Source organism: Lathamus discolor, chromosome 3 (assembly GCF_037157495.1).
Source record: "Lathamus discolor isolate bLatDis1 chromosome 3, bLatDis1.hap1, whole genome shotgun sequence".
NCBI lineage: Eukaryota > Metazoa > Chordata > Aves > Psittaciformes > Psittacidae > Lathamus > Lathamus discolor.
The window spans coordinates 116,213,828-116,235,774 of record NC_088886.1 but is presented as its reverse complement, the minus strand read 5'-3'; the positions used below and the strand labels follow the sequence as shown (position 1 = coordinate 116,235,774).

Sequence of the window (21,947 nt, the reverse complement as noted above, 5' to 3'; positions counted from 1 at the left end):
TGGTGAACAGATGGATTCTGTAATCATAAAAATATGTTATCTCGGAAGCTTTCGGGGCAGAGATGGACAGTGTCTTTCACCTCCTAATCTCTCATCTGATTCCAATTTAAAAGATAAAAAATCCTTCAGAAGTTAAGGGCTTTTTTTTTTTTTTTCCCTTTATTCTACACAGTCCCATTATCCCTACGAAACGTTCATTACACAAATGTTAGATCCACTACCTTATTAGTTATCATTATCATAATATTACTTACGGGAAGAAAGATTGATTAATTTGTCCTGGGTTTAGATACACATGCTAATATATGAATGCTTAGTAAATTTAATTCACATCCTAAGATGAAGTCCTCTGAGGCAGGCTTTCCAGTACTTCTGGCTCCATACTGGTGTAAAACATGAACTGTGGGTGAAAATTATATCAATGCACCAGAGTAACTTTTAACTCCAGGGAAGATTAGAATTCAAACATTTTGGAGTACACCAAGTTCTTGTTTTCAAAATGTTACATCAGCCTTTCCCTACATATTGGAAACTAGGGCATCAAAATGTCCCACTCCCTCATGAATAACTACTCTATTATTAGGGTTTTTAATGCATGGAATCCTGTAAAATAAAAGTAATCTTCTATTTTCAATCTATAGCACCAAATTAGAAAAGAAAGGGTGTTGCAGAAATTTTGCAGTTAAACAAAAGCCAATTCATTTTGCTGTAAATAACTTCCAAAGCAGCAGGTGAAATATAAAAAAAATTATATACACATATATACAACATACCTGGATATTAGTTTTTAAAACATTCAAAATATGATTTTAACAGTCCCAAACTGCAGTTTATGGGAATTTCTGATGGAACAGCAGACAACAGATTTGGTCTTGTGGAATGTGTCCCTACCCATGGCAGGGGAGTTGGAACTAGATTACGGTTGCTTCCAACCAAGACAATTCTATGATTCTGTGATTCTAGAGACGTCTAGTTCACCATGCTCCTTAACTAACCAGGTATGCTCCAGGTTGGACCATTTAATTGTGTTTGGTCCTTTGCCAGCAGTCATGGCTGCAACCGCAGCAGAAAACCAGCCGTACCTAAGATTTATGCTTCATGCAGTTCCACTGCAAAGCAAAACTTTGTATTGTTTCTTATTTCACCCAGGTGGTTTCAGCCAACCTTACATTGCAACTGTGTGAGCAAAGGACAAACAAGGTCAGAGAATAATGAAATTATAATTCAGTGACAAAATAACAAGCAACAAATGAATGCATTAGCAAATCAAGCCCAACAATGGAACATTAGTCAAATAACAACAAAGTGATTAATAGATTTACGTATTCCTGTCAATGATTAAAATACTTAACTCTTGTACTTATGAACTTCATCATTTTCTCCCCAGAATAACACCAGCAAATACCAGCCATGTGGTAATTACTGCCTTCTTTAAGTCACCAGTGCAGATTTAATGTGCTCAAAGTAAAGCTATCACTGCCTTAAGTCATGCAAAATGATTGCCACCTTTTTTGGCAGCTACCAATAAAAAATGGCTTTGTGGTGATATTAAAAGATGAAGATTGCCTTCTTTTACTTATTGACATCTCCTTTTTGAAGTTAACTTTATGACTAAAAAGAGAACAGCCACTGTTTGTCACTGTTGGAAGACAGATGGATTAAAAGGAACACATATCGCCACTGCAAATGGGCTACACACCTTCATCAATATAAATCCACAAAGCATTTAACTGTACCAGGGACACATATTCTGAGATTTTCATTCCAGGAAGAGATTATGGCAACTTTAAAGGCAAATAGCCATTGATTCTTATTATACAAACTGTTAAAAGAAGGAGAAAAAGCAAACATTTAAACTATTCCTTTAAAACCTCTTAACTTGTGACTCTTCTTATTAAATGCTAAACACTGCTAGCAATTTTGTGGAGTCTAATAGCTTTCCCCCCTCAAACTTTCTTTTAGTTTGTAAATCAATCACACTTCATAAAATGCTTTTGTTTTTTCACTGAAGCAGAACTGGCAACATTTTCTCTACTCTTGTTAGAGAGGGCCTGTTGAGTGTTCTGAATATAGCAATCATGTTGTTTGTGTTTTATACTATAGTACACTACAGGTTCATTGATCCTGACTCCATGTAATTCCCAACTGGGTTTCCCCTATATGCACAGTTACGTATGTGATAATTGCCTCTGGAGTGACTAGCTATAATTATTATAAGGCAATAATTATTACCTTAGTACCTAGGAGCTCAAGCCACAGATCAGATTCCCTCTATCAAGTCAGTTTTCTCTGTGACAGAAAACTTCCAATCCTTGGCAAACCAGCTACATGGGGAAACTGAAATAATGCATGACAGCAAATACAACAACCAGTAGGACAGGCAATAGCCCAATGTGCCATGGACTCCATTTCATACAGACTAATTAAACCCTTTTGTGACATTCCAGAACATCAACACATCTCTTGATTTTCTCAAAGATTTCAAATAGCCATAATTTTTAATAATTTTTTTTTAAAAACTTTCTGACAACAGATTTGAATATTATGAATTCTAATTAACTTCAAAAGAGTAATAAAAGCTTTACCCTGCAGTGGCTTGGATTATGTATCTCATTTTCCCTGAAAGCATCGATCTTTATATGACTCTCTGAGGAGACTAGAGAAATTTTGTCACTATATTCTAAAAGTAAAATACATCGCAGCTGTGACACACATCTCTTTAAAAATAATATATATAGATTGAAGTAAAAAGAATTAGTAAGCTTCTTTACAATGGCACGGCTCTTTATTTCAGGTAACATTAGATGTGCTTTCAAAGGTTCCTACCAGTCAAACCCATATCTCAGCATCACTGGTTATTTCCTGGCCACCAAATGGTCTGTCCAGAGTAAAAGATAGGAGGACACCCCAGAAAGAATAATGATGCACCAGAAGAGGATTCCCCACTGGGACTCATTTCAAGAAGCACAGTGCTCTTCTTCACCCTTGCGGGATTTCCTGCCTGGTCTCATATATCTCAGCATCACCTTCACACCCTCCATAGCCAGAATGTACTTGATCAACTGTTACATTCTCCAAGGTTCATCAACTAACTGTGCTTTTCAAGTAACATTGAAGAGAAGAGTTACCATGAAAATATGATAGAGACAAGGCACCTCTGATCCCAATATAGGGAATCTTAAAATAATTTTTAAAAAGCAATATTAATTTCCAATGATAACTTAAAATCTTTATAACAATTACTAAATTCTATTTTTCCAAAATTCTAGATTCTAATTCTATAAGATATTGCCTGAATTTTCTCAAAACTAAACATTTCTATATACAGCATGAACTTATTGGAGATTTCTGTAACCCTCTCCTTCAAATGCATCAGCATGAGAAAAAACCAAGAAAGCCTATATTCTTCATATTTAATAAGGCAGGGTTTCTGTGACATTTTATTCAAAAGCTAATGCAGATTGGTTTTTAAATTAATCTTTAATTTTTAATTTACAAATATTTGTCTTTTGTATGTAGCAAAATTTAAAACAATTTAATTAGCTTTTTCTTAAAAACTCTGCAAGTTGTTTGTTAATGTCTATTAACAAGGAAAAAATCAATTACCATGTTATTGTTTTCACACATGCATTTTTGCACTCCAAAAAAATGTAATTTTTAACATTCAGATGCAAATGCCTTCCTCCACAAAGTTGTCAATAAAATGTCACCGATAAAAAATTTCCATATTTGTTATGTTCAGAAAAAACACTTACTGTGCCAAACAACTTATGTGAGAGTCTTGCTCACTGGTAGCTTACCTGAGAAAAATCTAAGTAAAAGTTGTGTAAGTGCTCAGGCTGTGCCTCAGAACAACGGCTGAATTCCAGCATCTACTTCCACTAAGTCCGTAAATTATCAGGTCATTAGAAATACATATAGTATAACTGCAATAGAATCTATAATATCCTAATTATTACCTTACTACTAACGCTAAAGCTTGTTCTGATTACAGTTTCCAAAAGAGTGGAATGACAAATATGCAAGCTTGATTTATGGTCAAACTTTGAGGTATGACAGGACTTCCCAGAGAGGCAATGATCAGTAGCTGAACATCAGCACTGTCAGCTCCTTGGACATCTCTGACATATTTTGCATAGCCCAAACTGACTTCCCATCTACAGTAATAATCCTTCCACACAGGAAGGCAAGCCCTTGAACAGAAATTCAAAATAGAGCATGTATTACAGCTAAAAAAGATTGCAGCACAGTAACATCTCTGCACCTAAGCAGCATGGGATGGCTGAGTCCACCTCTCCCTCAGGCAAACACTAGTACCAAGGATAAGAACATAAGCGAAACTTAGCGAGCCTCCGGCTGCATACTCACCTTTTCCCTTGTTTGGGAGTAGGGTATGATTATGAGAAAAAACTAGCAGGCATGTGTTCAAACTAGGAAAGAACAAACATAGTTAAAGGCTGTGCTTCTTTCTCTTGTTTAGATCTTTCACTCACAGGTGTCATTCAGCTAGCCCCAAAAATGTGTCCTACAGGAGGCAGCAGTGACAATCCAAAAGCAGTACAACTTGTAGCAATGAATAAGAAATGGGAAAAAAAAACCCAACCAAAACAAACCCAAAACAGCTAAAACCCAAGAAACGCCAATAATCTCTATTTGAACTAAATGTTTTCAGATTTTATGGAAGTCTGTGACTTGCTCTTCCAGACCTCAAAATCCAATTGAAACGCCATATAAATACTGGAAGACACAAAGTTTTACTAAGCTGCTACATTTTTTCCATGCTTCTACCACCAAAAATGCGCACAAAAACAAGACAATAAAAAATCTCACCAAAGATTAGTCGCTAACAGCAACCCTTTTTGAAGGCAGATAAATTATTTTGGAAGTCTAGAATTCTTAATCACACTCTTTGTCAAGTCCCTAAATGCACAGCTGTGCCTTCGTTAGGGGAAAAAGAAAGATATGAGAAGCACTTTCACAGCTGAAGTCAGAAGTAAAGGCCTGCAGATGTATCCGTTAACAAGAATTGTATTTCATTCACATTACTTTTCACTTGGAAGATGATTGTAACTAGTGCTAACACCAGCCAACAGCAATTTCTACTTTCATTTATACTCCACATATTGAAAGGGGCTTCCTGGATCCTCTGGTGAACACTAATAGCAGCTTTATTAAAACCAAGAGACTTTCCTTACACAATTACTGGAGGGCTAAATACTTTGAAAGCACTGTGGTTCCTTTTATATGTGTATCAGGGTAGACACAAACCTCTATAGAGCTGGGGTCCAACATAGCCCAGTTGCTGGGCAGCTGTATGTGAATTCTCATTACACACAGCTTCTCTCTCCTGCTGCATACTGGGATCTTGCATATGATTTATGTACATCCTTAAGGTTGTATCATATATATTATGCATATCCTTAGGTATGCAGCATGGGTTCTTTCTGACTTTGTTATGAGTCTTAGCCTCCCAGTATCTAAAGAGGCCTAAAAAAACACTGGAGAAGGACCTTTTACAAGGGCAGGTAGGTATAGGACAAGGGGAAATGGCTTTAAACTGAAAGAGAGTAGATTTAGATTACATATAAGGAAGAAGTTCTTTACTGTGAGAGTGGTGAGACACTGGCACAGGTTGCCCAGAGAAGCTGTGGCTGCCCCATCCTTGGATGGAGTGTTCAAGGACAGGTTGGACGGGTCTTTGAGCAACCTGGTCTACTGGAAGCTGTCCTTGCCCATGTCAGGGGATTTGGAGCTAGATGATCTTGAAGGTCCCTTCCAACCCAAACCCTTCTAGGATTCTACGAAAATATGAGGCATTTTGCAAACGGCTCTTCCCAGATGCAGGCTGTTTTGTCATCAGGAGGAAAAAATTTCCTGGATTGGCAGAATTTTAAATGTAATGTATGCATTTTTTAAGGGATGTAAATAATGAGATTATGAATCTCTGCATTTAAAAGGAAATGTTCACTAGTTTTTATATCCCACAAATTTAATAGCATTAGTACTAGAATGATTCGTGTTTTTACAACAGTTTCAAGATAGCATCAACTAACCTGGCACATAATGGTGGACTTCAAAACAAGAAGTTTTCAAATAATACAAAGCCTGATTTCCCGTGGGGATCACGTAAGGGTATCTTTTCATCTTTCATCTAGTTGTCCTTTATAACCCTCCAGATAGGACACATACATAGAAACCAGTAACCTTTTCAATAGTAGAGGAAGCACCCATGATCCCCATTTTACTTCATCTAAAAAGTAATACACATCATGTCACTAAAAGGTATGTTGCTATTTAAAGCATTTTCCCATTAAGCTCAAGAGGGGGAAATTACAGTTTGAAGATCACTGTGTTTTATCCGTCCCTCTAATATCAGACATTATGAGCAACATGAATTCAGTTTGGCTTTGTTTTCTTATCTCCCTAAAAATCAAAACATCTAGCTCCCATGTTAAGGGCAGGAAGCAAACCTTCCTTTTCCTGGAGGAGTAGTATAGCACATTACATTTTTATACATCATAAGACATTCAAGTTACCAGAAAGCAGGAGTATGGGCTCCACACTATGTCCATTTAAATTTGTGAGTAATTCTCTGATTATTTTCAATGTAAATTATGAACATCAATTCATGGCAGAAAGCAGAACAGCTGCACTTCACAGAAGTATTTTTAATTACAATGTACTTTAAATGCCAATACTCAGGATGTCTGAACAGTTTTGGGTTTATGTAACTGCACATTTTACAGAACAATTTGTAGAACAGAACTTATTCCCATCCTGTTCTATCCTCTTGATGCCCCAGTGTGCAGTTAGTTTGAAAATTTAAAACTATATTGATGCTTTTCCTGTAGAAACCTAAGAAATACCTGCACATAAATGTTTTCTGCTATTCCTCTACCACTTTGTTGTCTTTCAATGAAGTAAAAAGGCTCAAATTTCCTAAAAGACAACTGTTTTCATACTTCTGAATTGTGAATTCTTTTTTTAATCTGTCAGTCTATGTCGCTTTCTACAATGCTTTGATCCTAGATAGAACTGTTTTACCATAAATATTTCAAAATACAAAATAAATGTGACTTCACATTGGTTTTATTTTTGTTCAAGAATTTAGTTTGGCAAGTAAATCAAAATGTGAATGCTCATTAAATGAACAAGTTTGTTTTTAATAAATAAACTATAAGAGTCAATATCAAAGAATACAACTAAACAAATGTTTATGGAAATTAAGACACAACCAGCCCAGGGAACAAGCTATACTTTTGGGGCAGTTGCTGAAACTGTCTTAGAGTAACACTGAGGCAGCATGCCATGGCAGCACCTTATTAGCATGTTCAAACTTAATAAAAAGATTGAGATTATTCCTTCAATACCAGAGCTTTACCTTAAGAGCAGGAAATAAAATCTGAAAGGAATAGTTTCTGACTAAGCAGAGATCCCACAAAAAGGGGCAGAGCCACTAACAGCTCCTGTCCTTCAGCAGAGGACATTTCCTCTCATACACATCTGCTTTGACAAAAGTACATAGGTCACAGCTCCAGTGTCCCTACTGCAAAAAGATCCTCTGGGGGTCAGCAGGCTTTAGCTTGGATCCCATCACCTTTATACATAATCTGATACAAAAAGCTGACTTTTCAGTATGTAGCTGGATTCACTTCTGCCAAAATTCTAGGAGATTGACATCATTAAAAGAGGGAAAAAAGTCAATTAAACAAGTGGTAGGTCTTATATCTGATGCATAATTTTGAAAGAGGCTATCAAATATCAAAGACCATTAGAAAATAAAAAGTACCTCAGACAGCAATAAATTGAATTGCCTGCTGATAATTTAAAAGTGCATTTGTTTAAAAGACCATATATAGTTCTTAATAAGTGAGTATATTGAGCTTCTATATACAAGGCAAAGAGATGTGTTAGAGGCTTAAACTACTACAATAGAGTCTTTTATTATAAAATAGAGAGGTTTTCTCTTTGGTTGATCTTGTTCTGGGAACAAGACATCATCTCACATAAGTGTGGAAAACAAGCTACATCATGATGAGGGCAGAAAAGTGCCACTGTGCACTGGATAAACCTATATTTGGAATCATAACCTGTTCTGCTGTTCGTTCCTCCTCTTTAATCTCTGTGGTCACCACTTCCTTTGAAAAATGGGAGGGCTGACAATGGTCTATTTTCCCATAATCTTCCAAACAGCATTTTTAATACTTTGGTACTTTAAATGGATTTTTAGAATGACTGGACAGACATGAAATATTTTAGAAATATGCTAAACATAGTCTCAGATAGTTTGACTTCATAGGATATGTTCTGCGACAATATTCCACAGTTAAAAAGGGACACTCAGAGAGCAGCTAATACAACAATAGCAGCCTTATTCAACAGTTCTATGCCAGAAAACACTATTGCTTAGCACAGAATGGGTCACATTCACATCCTTATCTTTAAATATGCTTCATCCTTCTCAAGATGTAGCATTAAAAAAAAAATCTAAAAAACTAAATCCTTTTGCATATGTAAATGCTTAAACAGCTCCTGAATATAAGTGATTAAAAAAAAAAAAAAAAAAAAGTTAAGCTCATTTTTTGGTTTGGATATGCCCAGTATAGAAGCCTAAGATTATGGAAATGTTGCCATTAATTCCAGTAGGATTCAGGTCTCATCCTAATTTATTTTTTGATTATTGCACACTGCTTTTTCCATTTATTTTTTTTAACAAGAGTTTTCACGCTTGAAGAGGTTGTTAATGAACTTAACTAGAGAGAACATTATCTACACAGAGAGCAGTAAATTAGGTCTATATTTTCTTGGCATAATGTGTTGGGTTTAAAAAATAGTATTACTAGAAATTATTAATCTCTCTATTCTCTACGCAAACAGTCTAGATTATATCTGATTCACATTCATTACAACTCTATTATATTTATTTAGTAACAGGACTGAAGCATATGTCAGTATCATATTATGTCATCTGAAAAAATTCTGAACTTTACAGTTTGGAATTCAGGTGAATTTTTCTCTCTCCAAAGTTCAAGGAATGGAAGTTGGTAGAATGTAGTAAGCAAGTTAGTAGTTTCTTCCGTTCAATACCTGTAAGAACATGATGACAAATCGTAACTTTTGACTATTTAAAACATATGTTGTGCACTATCTGCTAGACAAGTGGTGTGTGGAGCAACTGTGGTAAGATCTATGATGTTCTAAAGGACAAGTACCAATAAACAGAGACACATAGGCAGACGGCTTAACAACCACAAAGAAACGCTGCTGAGCCATGGGTTCATACTGCTGCATATGCACAGGAAGATGAAATATTCTTAGGTTAGAGAGTCTTCTCGCAAAGTCTTATTTTCTTATATGAGTCAGTGCAGTGGGAACACGTTCCTACTCTTTGATGCACGTATTTCCAAACAGAGAATATTGACTTAAAATAGGTCTGTTTTACTAGTACTCATATAAATGATTTTACAGAACCTTGTTATTGACTGGTCCCAGTATTGTCCCCAGGTGGTTTTTTTTTATAGAATCATAGAATAGTTAAGGTTGGAAAGGACCTTGAGATCATCTAGTTTCAACCCCCCTGCCAAGGGGAGGGATGCCTCACACTAGACCATGTCACCCAAGGTCCTATCCAACCCGGCCTTGAACACTGTCAGTGATGGAGAATCTACCACTTTGGGCAATCTGTTCTCACTTGATTGCTCCAGTGATTCTTTTTACTTGCCTTTTACTTCCTGTACTTTCCCATGGTAACACTTTCTATTTTCTTTCTCCCACAACTTTTAACTCTTTCCATCTCACATCACAGTATTTTAATGTGGACATTTCACAGATACCTCAAATTTTAGGCATTACTCCTGTGATTTATAGAATAAGTTACATTTTCTTGACACAGATTTTTGTGGAGAAAAGATTACTGAAATCTTCCAGAGAGCATATAATGAATTCTGAAAACCAGTTTTTGTATGCTCTGTGCATACTCTTCCTTCCTAGTGGAAGACCAAGAGTTATTTCTCACACTGTCAAAGTGAACTTCTTCACACCACTGAATATTATCAATCTCACTTAAAACCGGAGACATCTTGTTTATCACAGTCTAAGAAATTATGGCAACTTTAATTTTTAAACTGTATTACACAAGTTGGAAAGTACTAAGACTTTTGATTATACAGTTTCATGAGCTCAAAATTGCAAAATGCAAGAAGTGGGATGCAGTAAGAAATTAAAGTTCCTGTCGAAAGGAAAAATTGTGAGTTCTTTTCAGCTATAATCTGTACTGTGTGAAAAGGCAAAATACAGTGTATGTAAATGGCCAGGCAAGTGGATGCTGTATAAAAGCATATGTGTTCCAGGTGGGACTCCCAGAATTAACCCTCTTTGATTAACAACGCCAACTAATTGCTGAGATGGAAACAAGTGGGAGACCAGAAATGACTCTTTGCCATGAGAATTCAAATGAACACACTGGAACTTGAAGTATTTGCTACAATAAATGTTTAACTGCTCATTCCACAAAGAGTGCCATGAGGAACAAAAGCACCCCCCACATAGAACATCTTGTAGTATGCTCGTTTGTTTATTCACCTTGGGAAGATAAGGAGCTGGGAAGTCAAGTCCCCTCAGGCAGAGAGTGAAAGAACTTGAAACTGAGTTTCATAATTTAGCGTGGCTGAGGACTCCTGAGGCAGAAAACTGACAACTGCATTTCTGACAAATTATGTGATGCTAGCCCCAGAATTTGCTCTTTTCTGTCTTCAATTTGATCCCATTCTGTAAATTTAGGTTGACTTTATAAACAGCTTTAGAAGGACCAACACCACGTTTTTCAGTATGTGAGTTTCACTTAATTTTCTTTCTCACTTCAAACATCAGATTGCCCAGTTATTTTAAAACTCTGCTGATATGAGCAATGAATAGGCAAATAAGGTCACTGAAGTAAGAGACCATGGAAATTTAATAATCACATATTTTATTGATGGACAGGTGCCTCAGATACATTTTTTCCTCATCAGATGCAATTTTACTGTTAGTCAATATAAGAAGTATTAATTGTTACTCTATAGATGTAAAGTCTAAAGTTCCTGTATATTCTGAAAAAGAAAAAATACTTAAAAGGAAACTGAAAAAAAAAAAAAAACATTACTTCTTCCAAATAAGATTTCATTATGTCTAATGTATCCCCTGCACCCCAAATATTGGTGACAATAGCTAGATAAAAAAAAAAAAATATAAACCGTGTGCTATTATTCTCCCTATGCCCCAAGGTTACTAATGTTTCATAAACATTTGGAGTCAGCCCCTGGTTTCTTCTCCCTGAAAAGCTGTCTCTGACATGTATATACTGAAAATGCAGGTAAGATATACTCCGTGATGTGAACTAATGGGAGCCAGGCAGCAGCTACAACTGCTGCTTGCGGGGTGAGTTTACAAGTGTTGTTTTTTTTGTCGTGTGACTGGAACTCCTGATATAGAGATTACACCCAGAGTATTTATCTTAAAAAAAAAATACTTTGAAATTTATTTGTACAAAAAGTATCTTACATTTCTCATGTAAGATAATTCGCTAAAGAGTTTGATTAGCTCCAACACGGAAAAATAATAATATAACTATACACAACATACAGATAACAAAAAATATTGAATAAAACTGAAAAGGGGATGCTCATAGAAAGAATTTAAATGTTTGTTTTCTTCTCTCAATAGAGGGCAGCCTCAAAACAGTAAGAGCAGGCAACAACAGCAGCAGGAAACAATAAATACCATTTAACTGAAATCCCTGGAAAGTAGAACAAAGCTTTCTCAGATCATTCCATCACATACCCTTCAACACTGACTGTAGCTGTTTTCATCAGGTTTAAGTACCCCTAAACTTGAGCCAGTTAACTACTGTCATCACTAACTGGCCCTCATAACTACCATGATCATGTTGAAAATACGACATGCTAACACTCTACTACATTTTGTGCATTTTATGAGGCAAGAGGATCACAGAAAAACTGAAATATCTGACTTATAATATTTACTCCTCTTTCTCATAAGGAAGATTAAAAAGAATTACACAATGACACCATTCAACACTGCATGTAGATATGGTATTCCTGTTGTAACCATGGTTTCCATGACATTGAAGAAAGTATATGTATTTAAAACATGTATGCTAAATAGGAAGACTTATCAGTACTTGTATTCAGGGAGGCCATACCTGACCAACACTTAATTCTGCCAGTAAGGAACAGTATCCAACTTTTTCTCTCAAGAAAATAAATACTGCAACTTGAAATGGAAATACTTATTGGGAGGAGACAAGACATACATCAGACCTTCACTGGACAAAAGCACAACAATATACATGATACATACTACATAATGATGTGTTATTGTATATTATTATCGATATGGTCAAATATTTAAATCCTACACTTACCATGTAGGCAATACTAATACCTTAACAATGGTGTTCATTTGTGTATTCTGCCCTAAAAAATCTCTTTAGCAGCAGCCCATAAAAGGTGGGAGAAATCAAATCACTCCAATGTCTTCTACGGCTCTATCACTGTGCTAGCCACCCTTAATTTGCTTTGCTGCAGTAAGATTTTCTGACAGAAAGTTATTAAATCACCATGCCCATGACTTCTTTGTTTTGACAGCGGAATAGACTAAATGATCTTGGATAATTTCAATGATCCACATCATGTTCTGTTAAGGCAAAAAGATGGGAGAGTATTACACAAGAAATTGGATATTTGGATGGTGAAATAAAAAGGAGATGCAATAAAACAAAAAAATGCAAAATAAGCCTTTGCCCAGACAAATGTAGTTACTTGCCAGCACTTCTATTCCGAAGCAAAAATACCTACAATCATCTTATTTTAGTGCCTTACACTTTTTTTCTCTATTCTGTCTTATAACAGCGAGTAGAAGAATTGATGCAGAACCCAGAGCAGTTGCAAAGGGAATAATTTTGAATGTTACCTGATGGTTTTAGCAGCCCTACAGGTACATCAGGAGCATGGTGAGATTTCATGGAGGTTCAAGGATTCAGCAACCTGATGACGTTTTGTATATCACAGTCTTAAAGGATGAATTCAAAGCTTGTCAGAATAAACCAAATGAGTTTACAGGGAAATCTTTTGCACTACTTCTAGAAATGGTTTCTCGAGAAAATGGTGGGAACATTTATAATTCTAGACTAATTTAGCTTTTCTTTGTCACCTTCCTACACAACTCCATTAGAAAGAAAAAGAAATCTAAATGAAGGTCCATAACTTTGTTTTATAATTTTGCTTCATTCTTGAAAGGCCTGAATTTTCCATAAAATTCTGAAATTTGTATTTTCCCCTCTGGTAAACACTACTTAAAATTTCCCAGTGTAGAAATTTCCAGCTGCAGAAATGCCAGAACAAAAACATGATTCAGTAATAGCAGCATTTATTGTTGTCTTACAATAACAATTCATTCAAAAAGCCTAACCAGAAAAATAATACTCTGATTGTAAGCTGCTGCATTATTTTCAGTCAGATCTTCTGCATGTCTGTTCTGCAGTTTCCTAATACTAACTGATCCAGAGTTCGCCTTTGTATGTTTTATTGACTAGAGATTATAGTTCAGATCACAGTATAAAAATATCCGAATAATATGAATACATGGAAGGATCCTATGAGATCTGTTATGTTCAGTCAAAAATTAAGTTTTAATTAAAAAAGTATCTTAACCTCTGTGATCTCTCCTAGATTTTCTTAATTAACCTACTAAGTCATGTTGGGTTACATCCAGTTAATACGTCAAACAAAAATTTTAACTTATTTTCATAAGACACTTGGTCTTAAGGTAATGCAAATTTCTTCTCATGTATGCCCAGGTTCATCTTGTCCATGGGACTAGCTAGGCAGACAGATAGACATGCAGGCAACTACTTTACATATGGTGACGCTCCAAATAGCAAGGGGCTTTATCGGGTGTGGCAGTGCTGCTATTGCGATGACTTTCAATATGAGATGGTAAAAGGTATCTGAATACTCAGTATTTCAGATGGGAATAGATGCACCCACATTTTCATACAACCCCATCTTCAGTGGGGAGCTGCTGTGATGCAGAGCCAGGAAGAGCAATATCCTGAGCTCTGCCAAGCCCTGGTCCAGTGACTTGTTCATGTCACAGAGCCAGGATACTGGTCAGATACTATTGGTAGCTAATCAGTAACAGTGACTAGAATGACAGAAAACATCCTCAAGAACTTGTTCAACGTTGCACTTCAGGGTTTTAGTGCAAATAGACTTCTAGGGAATCCCTACAACACTCCTGCTTTCCCCTTCCCAAAGCCTTGGCTTGTCTATCCTCAAACCAAAGACGTACAGAGCATAGTCCATGTCAGGGCCGTGATAGTAAACTAGTACGATCCCAATGTACTTTATGGTGAATGTGTGCACTGGAGATGTGCACATGCAGACTACTAATGATATTACTATTTTTGTCAAATAAGACGGATAAATTTGCCACAGTATTCCCACTGTCCGTAGAAATGCAATGGGTACCACAGTATAATGCAAAATATATTTCAATTTAAAGTCAGCGCATTGGTGTGTGATTCATGCCTTCACTGGGCTCTTAATTTGGCATCTTAATTCTTTGTCAGTTTTGCTTCTCTATAATGGTTCCACTGATAAATTGGCATAAGCCAAAGATATGCAGAGTATTTGCTCTAGCATTTTGTTGTTTTTTTTTTTTCACTATTTAGTTTTTTTATGGCTGGCATACCCAGAATTAGTATGACCATTCCTGCAGCTATTAATAATTACTTATCCCTCAAGTTGTTTAGAAGAAGGAAATCTCTATATTCTGTGAAAGTTTTAGTTTTCAATAGCTCTAACTCTGAGATAGACCAAAACCTAATTTTGGCATGTTACCTTCTTTTTTCTTTTTTTTTTTTTTTTTTTCCTTGTATATATAGATAGATATAGAAAGTAATTATTTATAAAATTGTACAAATCACCTCTGCAGCCTTATAAAAAAACTTTTCTAATATTCATAGGAATGTGACTGTCATTTTCATGAAGTGATCATAAGCATGTATCTAATCCTTCACATTACACAAGGCCAGGTTACTTCTTCTAATCTGCGATGGATATTTGTCTAAGTTGTTCCTAAAATCTTTAGAATAAATAAAAATAGGCATTTTAACTTTCAAAAGACCACAAATTCAGAGGATGGAGCAGCTGTAGCACATGACACATGCTTTACCTGACCTAGTCTTGGTCCCACACTGATGATGCCCCTGGTGAGCTCATGGAGGGCTTACCAGTACAGGACTGGGATGAACTGTCGGAAGGAAAAACTTGGAGCTAAGTGGTTCAGCTTGCAATAATTTGATGACTCTCTGTGAAAGAAGACTTCTCAGCTTATTGCATGGCTGAGCTTTAAAAGTGGCTGAAAATGTAACTGAAATAAAGACCTGACTTTCAACAGAAACCTGAAGAGCAGTGTTAAAGAAAGAAGCTTAATTATCAAGAGCAACTCCAGATCTGTCTTCTGCTAGAACTACTCAAACTTTAGTCTAATTTTGGCATTGGTAAATTTTACCTGAGCTTTATTAATACTCCAAATACCAGTGGGTACTAACTCCTCCATTCAGCAGTATTGGATCCTAGTGAAATAATCTGATGAATTTTAGAAAGCTGACCAGCCCCAGACAATGCTTTTTAGGAGGGGTTAGTATATACATTGATACCTTGCTTATTCAGCCTCTTTCAAGTATTCTTTAAGTAGTCAAAAAAATAGTAAGGAATCCAAAATGACCAAATACAAATGTCTTATCACTATTATATGCTGTGAGTTTCAGTTTCCATGAACTACACACCCCTTCTCTTCTGAAGGACATTGAAACACATAATGTGAAATATCTATACATAATAAAACATTTTTTATTTCATATTGCCACAACCCCTCCTGAATTTATGCATTACATTCACCAGCAAAAATGCTTATGTGACTGAAATAAAAGATGATGAGACAGGAATGTCATTGTATTTACTACTATTTCCTTGAAATTTCACATAGATTACCGTTTCACACTGAAGATATGATCGCACTTTTACTTGCCAGGGAAAGGTGCAAGCCTGAATATATCTCTAAAAGTTCATAATGTAATGAACTAACATAAGTGTTAAATTTAGAGAAAGAAATTAGTCTAGTTCCACTTACTGAATGCATATAGTCCATTAGTTTTTCAGCATTATTAGAAGCTTTCACCCCTGTGGAGTTGTGACCTGTATACTGAAATAATCTTTGCCATGGCCAGCCCCCTCCCCCCACTTCCCTTCATATTATAACTTATTTTCCTGGTGTACAGACCGTGGCTTATCTACACAGCACCATCAGTGACGCTAGTGATAGTTTGTTTTAATATAGTCAGCTCTGTAATCAACTGACAAGTTTGCTATTAAATATTTAAAACTCTTATTATTGTCAACCAAAAATTTCATATGAGCAATGTTAATTAAAGAGACACATACTTAAAAAGCTAGTTTTGTTAATAATATCAAGAAAAAGCTAACTATTTGGCTAGGTTTCTGAAGCAACTGAAGCAGTTTTTGGCCATGCAGGTATTTAAACATGACTCGTGTATTCAGGAGATAGAAAGAACAACAGAATGACTCAACAGTTATCCATGCATTGTTCTGATATATCGACATATACAGAGAGAGAATAGTTACAACTGTACTGCATTCATACCAGATGTCTAATACCTAATATTACCAAGTTGTTAACCACTTACTAGATGAGTTGCTCGGAGACAACCTTAAATTCTTAATAAAATACAATAAACGAATTTCACTATCTATGTGTCCTGTGTGGTTTAGACCAAACGTTTGTTTAATATATTTTACTAAATTCTATGGTAGTTTATTAGAGCAGACATTAATTTTACCATTGGGAAGTTTTCATATTCATGTATGATAGTAAAGGGGAGAGAATCAACATGAACTTTACATTTGAGCATAAATCGGAAGGGCATTATACTGTGCTATCATGTTCCAGAGTACAGGCTACATATACAAAATGCTACATATGAAAACCAAACATAACTATTTTACATTAATATAGGATTTTATTTTTACTGTTTTTCCCAATTCAATTAATCTCTTAATTCAAAGGGTTAAAATGCACTAAATATACGAGAGAGTTATAATGTAATAATTATTCAGCACTGGAAGTTCTTAATCCTTTGCCATTTAATCTAGAGCAATTCATACAAATATGTGAGTGTTGAGGAATACACATATAAATAGCACTTAATGAATCATTAGCGTTCTCTAAAATACACTCACCTGAAACTTCAGGAAACTTTAGTATGGGCCAACTTCTACTTTGGCCAATTTAACTTTTTGGGGGTTTTGCATGCTGTGTCCTGTTCCAAAATCAGTGTCCTGACACAAACTCTGATTTTGTGTAATGCTCATTGAACAAGGACTAAAAAGTAGAGCCTTCAAGAAAAGATATGATTCCTATCTCTGTGAATAAGTATTGTCATATGTTTTATGACTGCCTGTATCCTCACCTGGTTATATAAAAAAAACCTATTTGTGGTTTTGAGAAGTCAGCAGTATTACACTGATTAATTCCAGCTTGAAAATAACTAATGTTAGTAACTCATGGTATGCCAGATTTGGACTTACTATGGCAGCCTTATAACTATCCCCAAGGCAAACATTAATAAGTCTTCTGAGTAGCAGAGCTAAGATATTAAAACAAAAAGTTGGCCTGCACGAATTTCAAGATTTCTCATTGCCAGAATTAGGTAACAGCACTCTTAAACAGTAGGTTATTAGAATTAAAACCCTCAAAGGCAAGTCCTCGACAAAAAATAATGCTCACAACAAATCTGATCCCTTTTTTACTGGGTTTCTTTGGCTTTTTTGTTTAAACAAAGAGAAAAAAAAATATTCTGGCAAACAGCGTGCTGATCATCCCTTGCTCCTGAAAAAAGGAGCTTCCTCATCCTTCTTTCGGTATAACCATTTCCATCATACATGCTTAGTAACTTAAAGAAAAAGTCTGAAAACCCTTATGTGCTTTTTTTGCATTTTCTTCACACAGAATAGTCGTAAAATAAACTTGAAATATATATTAAAATACACCACCATCAGTTCACTTTTGTGTTTGGATTTTTTAAATATACATCTGTAAATGCATTCCCAAAAAGAAGAATGTGCTGGTTCTCTTTGAACTCGAAAACAGAGTAGAAGATTTTGGGTTAAAGCATTTTTTGCTCAGCAAATTTACTTACCCCGGCAATGTACTCCTTCGTCATACCCATCAGAACAGTCATAAACACCATTGCAGAGCTGGGACAAGTGAATACATTTGTTTGCACCGATACAGCTAATGTAATTCAGGGCACACTTAAAATCTGCTTCCTCGGGACCTAAAAAAGAGACAGAAAATTTCTTATACATATTTTCATATCCACAACAAGGCGAAGAAAGTTCAATATTGCATTTCCATTTAAAAGCTAAGGGCAACACTCTATGTATTAGTCCATTTTGCACATTTTAGTGCATTATCATCACTTTATTTAGGAGAATTAAAATAATCAGAAATTATTAGTCTAATTAAAAGGAAATCAATGGGCCAGAAGATAATTTCCCAAACTACAAATGTTTTGCAGAGGCTAAACTTAAGCTTTCTTTTTTTTTTAACATTAAAAAATATCATAAGATTTTTCAATTGCCTTGTGAATTTCATATTATATCAAGAGTCACATCAAGAGTAATAGGTACCACTATTTTCAACCATTGTTGTTTTGTAGACATAATTGTAGCTATTTATGAAATTACACATAAATGTTACATATTTATGGCTGCATTAGGTCAGAGAAACTGTTCCTCCAGGCCAGGAATCTGCCTCTGAAACTGTGCAGTACAGAGTGGTAGGGAGAAGATAAAGATGCTGAGATTGCTCTCTTTGGGATACCACTCTGGCTGCAATCATCTGTGTCCCCTTATCTCTGTACAGGACTATTTTAGGTACTCTTTTATCTTTAGAAAGGGCTCTGACTGATAAAAACCCCACAACATAATTTCACATGATAAAGACTGAGATTTTTAGCACACTGCAAAGATCATACAGAGGTCTGAAGGGTTTAGGTCATTTAGAGGATGAATCATAATTTATACACACTATATGATTAGCTAAACAGAGACTGAAGGAGTTGAAATTTTCCAGGAAACAACTTAGAGCTCCTTGATTGCTCTTGTTGGAGCCTTGGATCTGTGCTTAGCTCTAACAGATTGTAACAGTTCTCAAGGGAAATATATCTTTAGGATGCACTGTGCTAAAGTGCAATATGCTTTCACCTTCTTAGAAGTACTAACTCTAAGGCAAAGGACAGAAATCATAAGCAGTAGCTAGAAGTTCCCTGATAAGTGGGGAAAACTGGGCTTTGGCAAATCTTGTCTCTTGATGCCAACAGGACAAAGCAAAGGAGAGCTCTGGGGGGAGTTTAGGATTTCTATAATGAATACAGATAGCCTTTAGCACAGCCTGTTAAATAAAAATCCTAACTTACAAAACTTGTCCTAATTAAAAAACTTAAATTAAAAATTCCTCCTGCTGTCAGGAAGCTGTCCACCATCTAGAGTGTGCACAACAAAATACCAATTTTTCATGGCTTACAGTGGTTTTCCATGGTTTTCAATGTGTTTGCCTGTATTCTTTTAGGCAACTCCCATTGGCACAGGGTAGGTGTTTCCCTTCCCCAAGCAGAGCATGTGCCCTAAAAAGCATGCATCTAACTGTGCAGGAAGACGTGAACAAAACGCAGCTTTTTCCTTTCACCTCTGACCTTTCCAGCTTCACACCTTGTGTCGAGGGAGTGACACCAGATACATCCTTGATGTACCACTGATTAACAGAAACAGGGCACACCGATACTAGGGATAAAATAGGCAATGTATATGGGGAAGAATGCACTCTGCCTCAACAATTCGTGTACTTCCAGGTGGAAAAAAACCCAAACGTATTTTTTTATGTGGCTTTGTGCTACATACCATTTTTCAAGAAAACTGCATTCCTAAGCTAAGGGTAAGGGTCTAAATATCTTTTGAACACAAAGAAAATAAACAACTGTTCTGAATGTACTCTAGGTTAAATAATTGCTAAGTGAATGTAGAGGTATTAAAACAATTCACAAATAATACATTTTTCCTGTTTTCCAGTAAAATGCACGAGAATATTAACAACAGAAATTTGAGAGATGATTAAAACCTATTCTACATGTTTGATATAAAGACCACAGTAAGAAAGAAGACAGGTGTGACCTACTGGTGCTGGCAGAGACCGCTGCATCATGGGGGCAGTGTGGCTCCATGCCCTTCCCAGCCTGAGAAGCCACTAGGATGGGTGTTGAGGTTTGGTTTTTTTTTTGCTCGGGTTTCAGGTATTCTACTCTCTTTTTTGTTATGTGGATGTAGGACACTGCAATATCAACAACCTCTGGAAGTGCTTAGCAATCCTCCAGAACTGGTTTAACTCCACTGAGCTTTCAAAGAACATAAAGCAGCTTTGGAGAGCCAATGGCAGGTAGGTTTAATTTGATTTCCATTTCAGTTGCATCAGGACTCAAACACACCTAACACTTTACTAAACCAAACTAATTTTCTGATTTGCCATTTATAGCTCGGCTTGTTCACTGCATTAGAGCAACTGTGAATAGAGCATGTGGAATGAAAAAAAATAATCTTTTCTTCTACAGAAGAGAACATTCATTAAAAAAACTTAGGTCTGTGAAGCATGTAAACCTGTATTACTTACATATAAACCCAAAATTGCTAGAGGGCTTTCAGCATTCATTCCTTATCAAACAGAAAACTGAGATCTGTGACCAAAAAATATATAAGCATAAATATATAAGCATAAATATTTATCCTCTAAACTTAATGAGTGAAAAGAATTAATCTCTTAACTAACATCTAAAATCTCAGTAGGACTACTGAGTCTGATATTCTCCTGTCTACAGATTTGGGGATTTAATTTTGATTTTATGCTTCCTGATTTAAAAATACAAGATTCCTTCAGGACACAAACATCCTGCAATTTTAAACATATTCTCTAAATTAAAATACTAGTAGGGAGCTTCCTAAATTAGATTTCTTTGATTGCAAACTGCATATGGGGAAAACTGAAATATGCTCCAAGAAGTATTATTCACACTGTTTTGTTTTCAAGAGATATGTTATGCATTACTTGTGAAAACAGAAAGGTTAAAAGAGATTAACTAATTCATGTGATTAAGAAAAATTCATACATACTTTCTGTTTCCTTACTAGCATGATACTTTGGAAGTCGATTTATTAATTAAGATGAACCTCAGTCAAAAAAAGCCATATCTTATAGAAGACTTGTGACCTATTTTGTCTGCAAAATGACTCTAAAAGGTCTCAATCATCCACAGGCAGTGGAACCAGGCAGCATGTCCCAGGGCCCTACCTGCCGACACTTCCTACCCCTTTCATTGAACAAAAAATTAAGCAAAACAAAGCTTCATGTTCTGATACCCTTGAAGCAGCTTTTCCCACTGAATCCCACCCAGCAAAGGCATTTTCTGAAACGTCTAATGCAAATAAAGATGAGTGGCTTTTTATCTTGTTTACTCCTCTTCCCTCTTCCTTTAGCAGACAGCCACTTCTGCCAACATTATCAAGTGAACTTTGGGAAAAGGAATTTAAAAGTGTTCTTCTTCAAAATAATCTCAGTGTATTTTACATCAGTGCAAGAATGCTAAGAATATAAAAGACAGATGGTGTCTTTTCTTCCCTTAGAAAGACACAATAATTCCCAGCCTTGCCAGTTGGTGGAAAAATTGTCAAAACTACTGGCTGTAATTATAGTAATACAACATCTCGATGTTTCAAACACTCATACCAGGACACCACTTGGAGGGTGGAGAGGATGGA

General features: G+C 35.8%; 1 protein-coding gene across 1 annotated transcript in view; it reads right to left on the bottom strand.

The window, feature by feature from the left end:
- The window catches only part of LRP1B (LDL receptor related protein 1B), a 585,099-nt gene that overhangs the window by 456,457 nt on the left and 106,695 nt on the right, over positions 1-21,947 (bottom strand). The window contains exon 2 of the mRNA XM_065670655.1: positions 18,281-18,418. Within this exon, the coding sequence (XP_065526727.1) occupies positions 18,281-18,418 (138 nt within the window). The remainder of the gene's footprint in view (positions 1-18,280; positions 18,419-21,947) is intronic.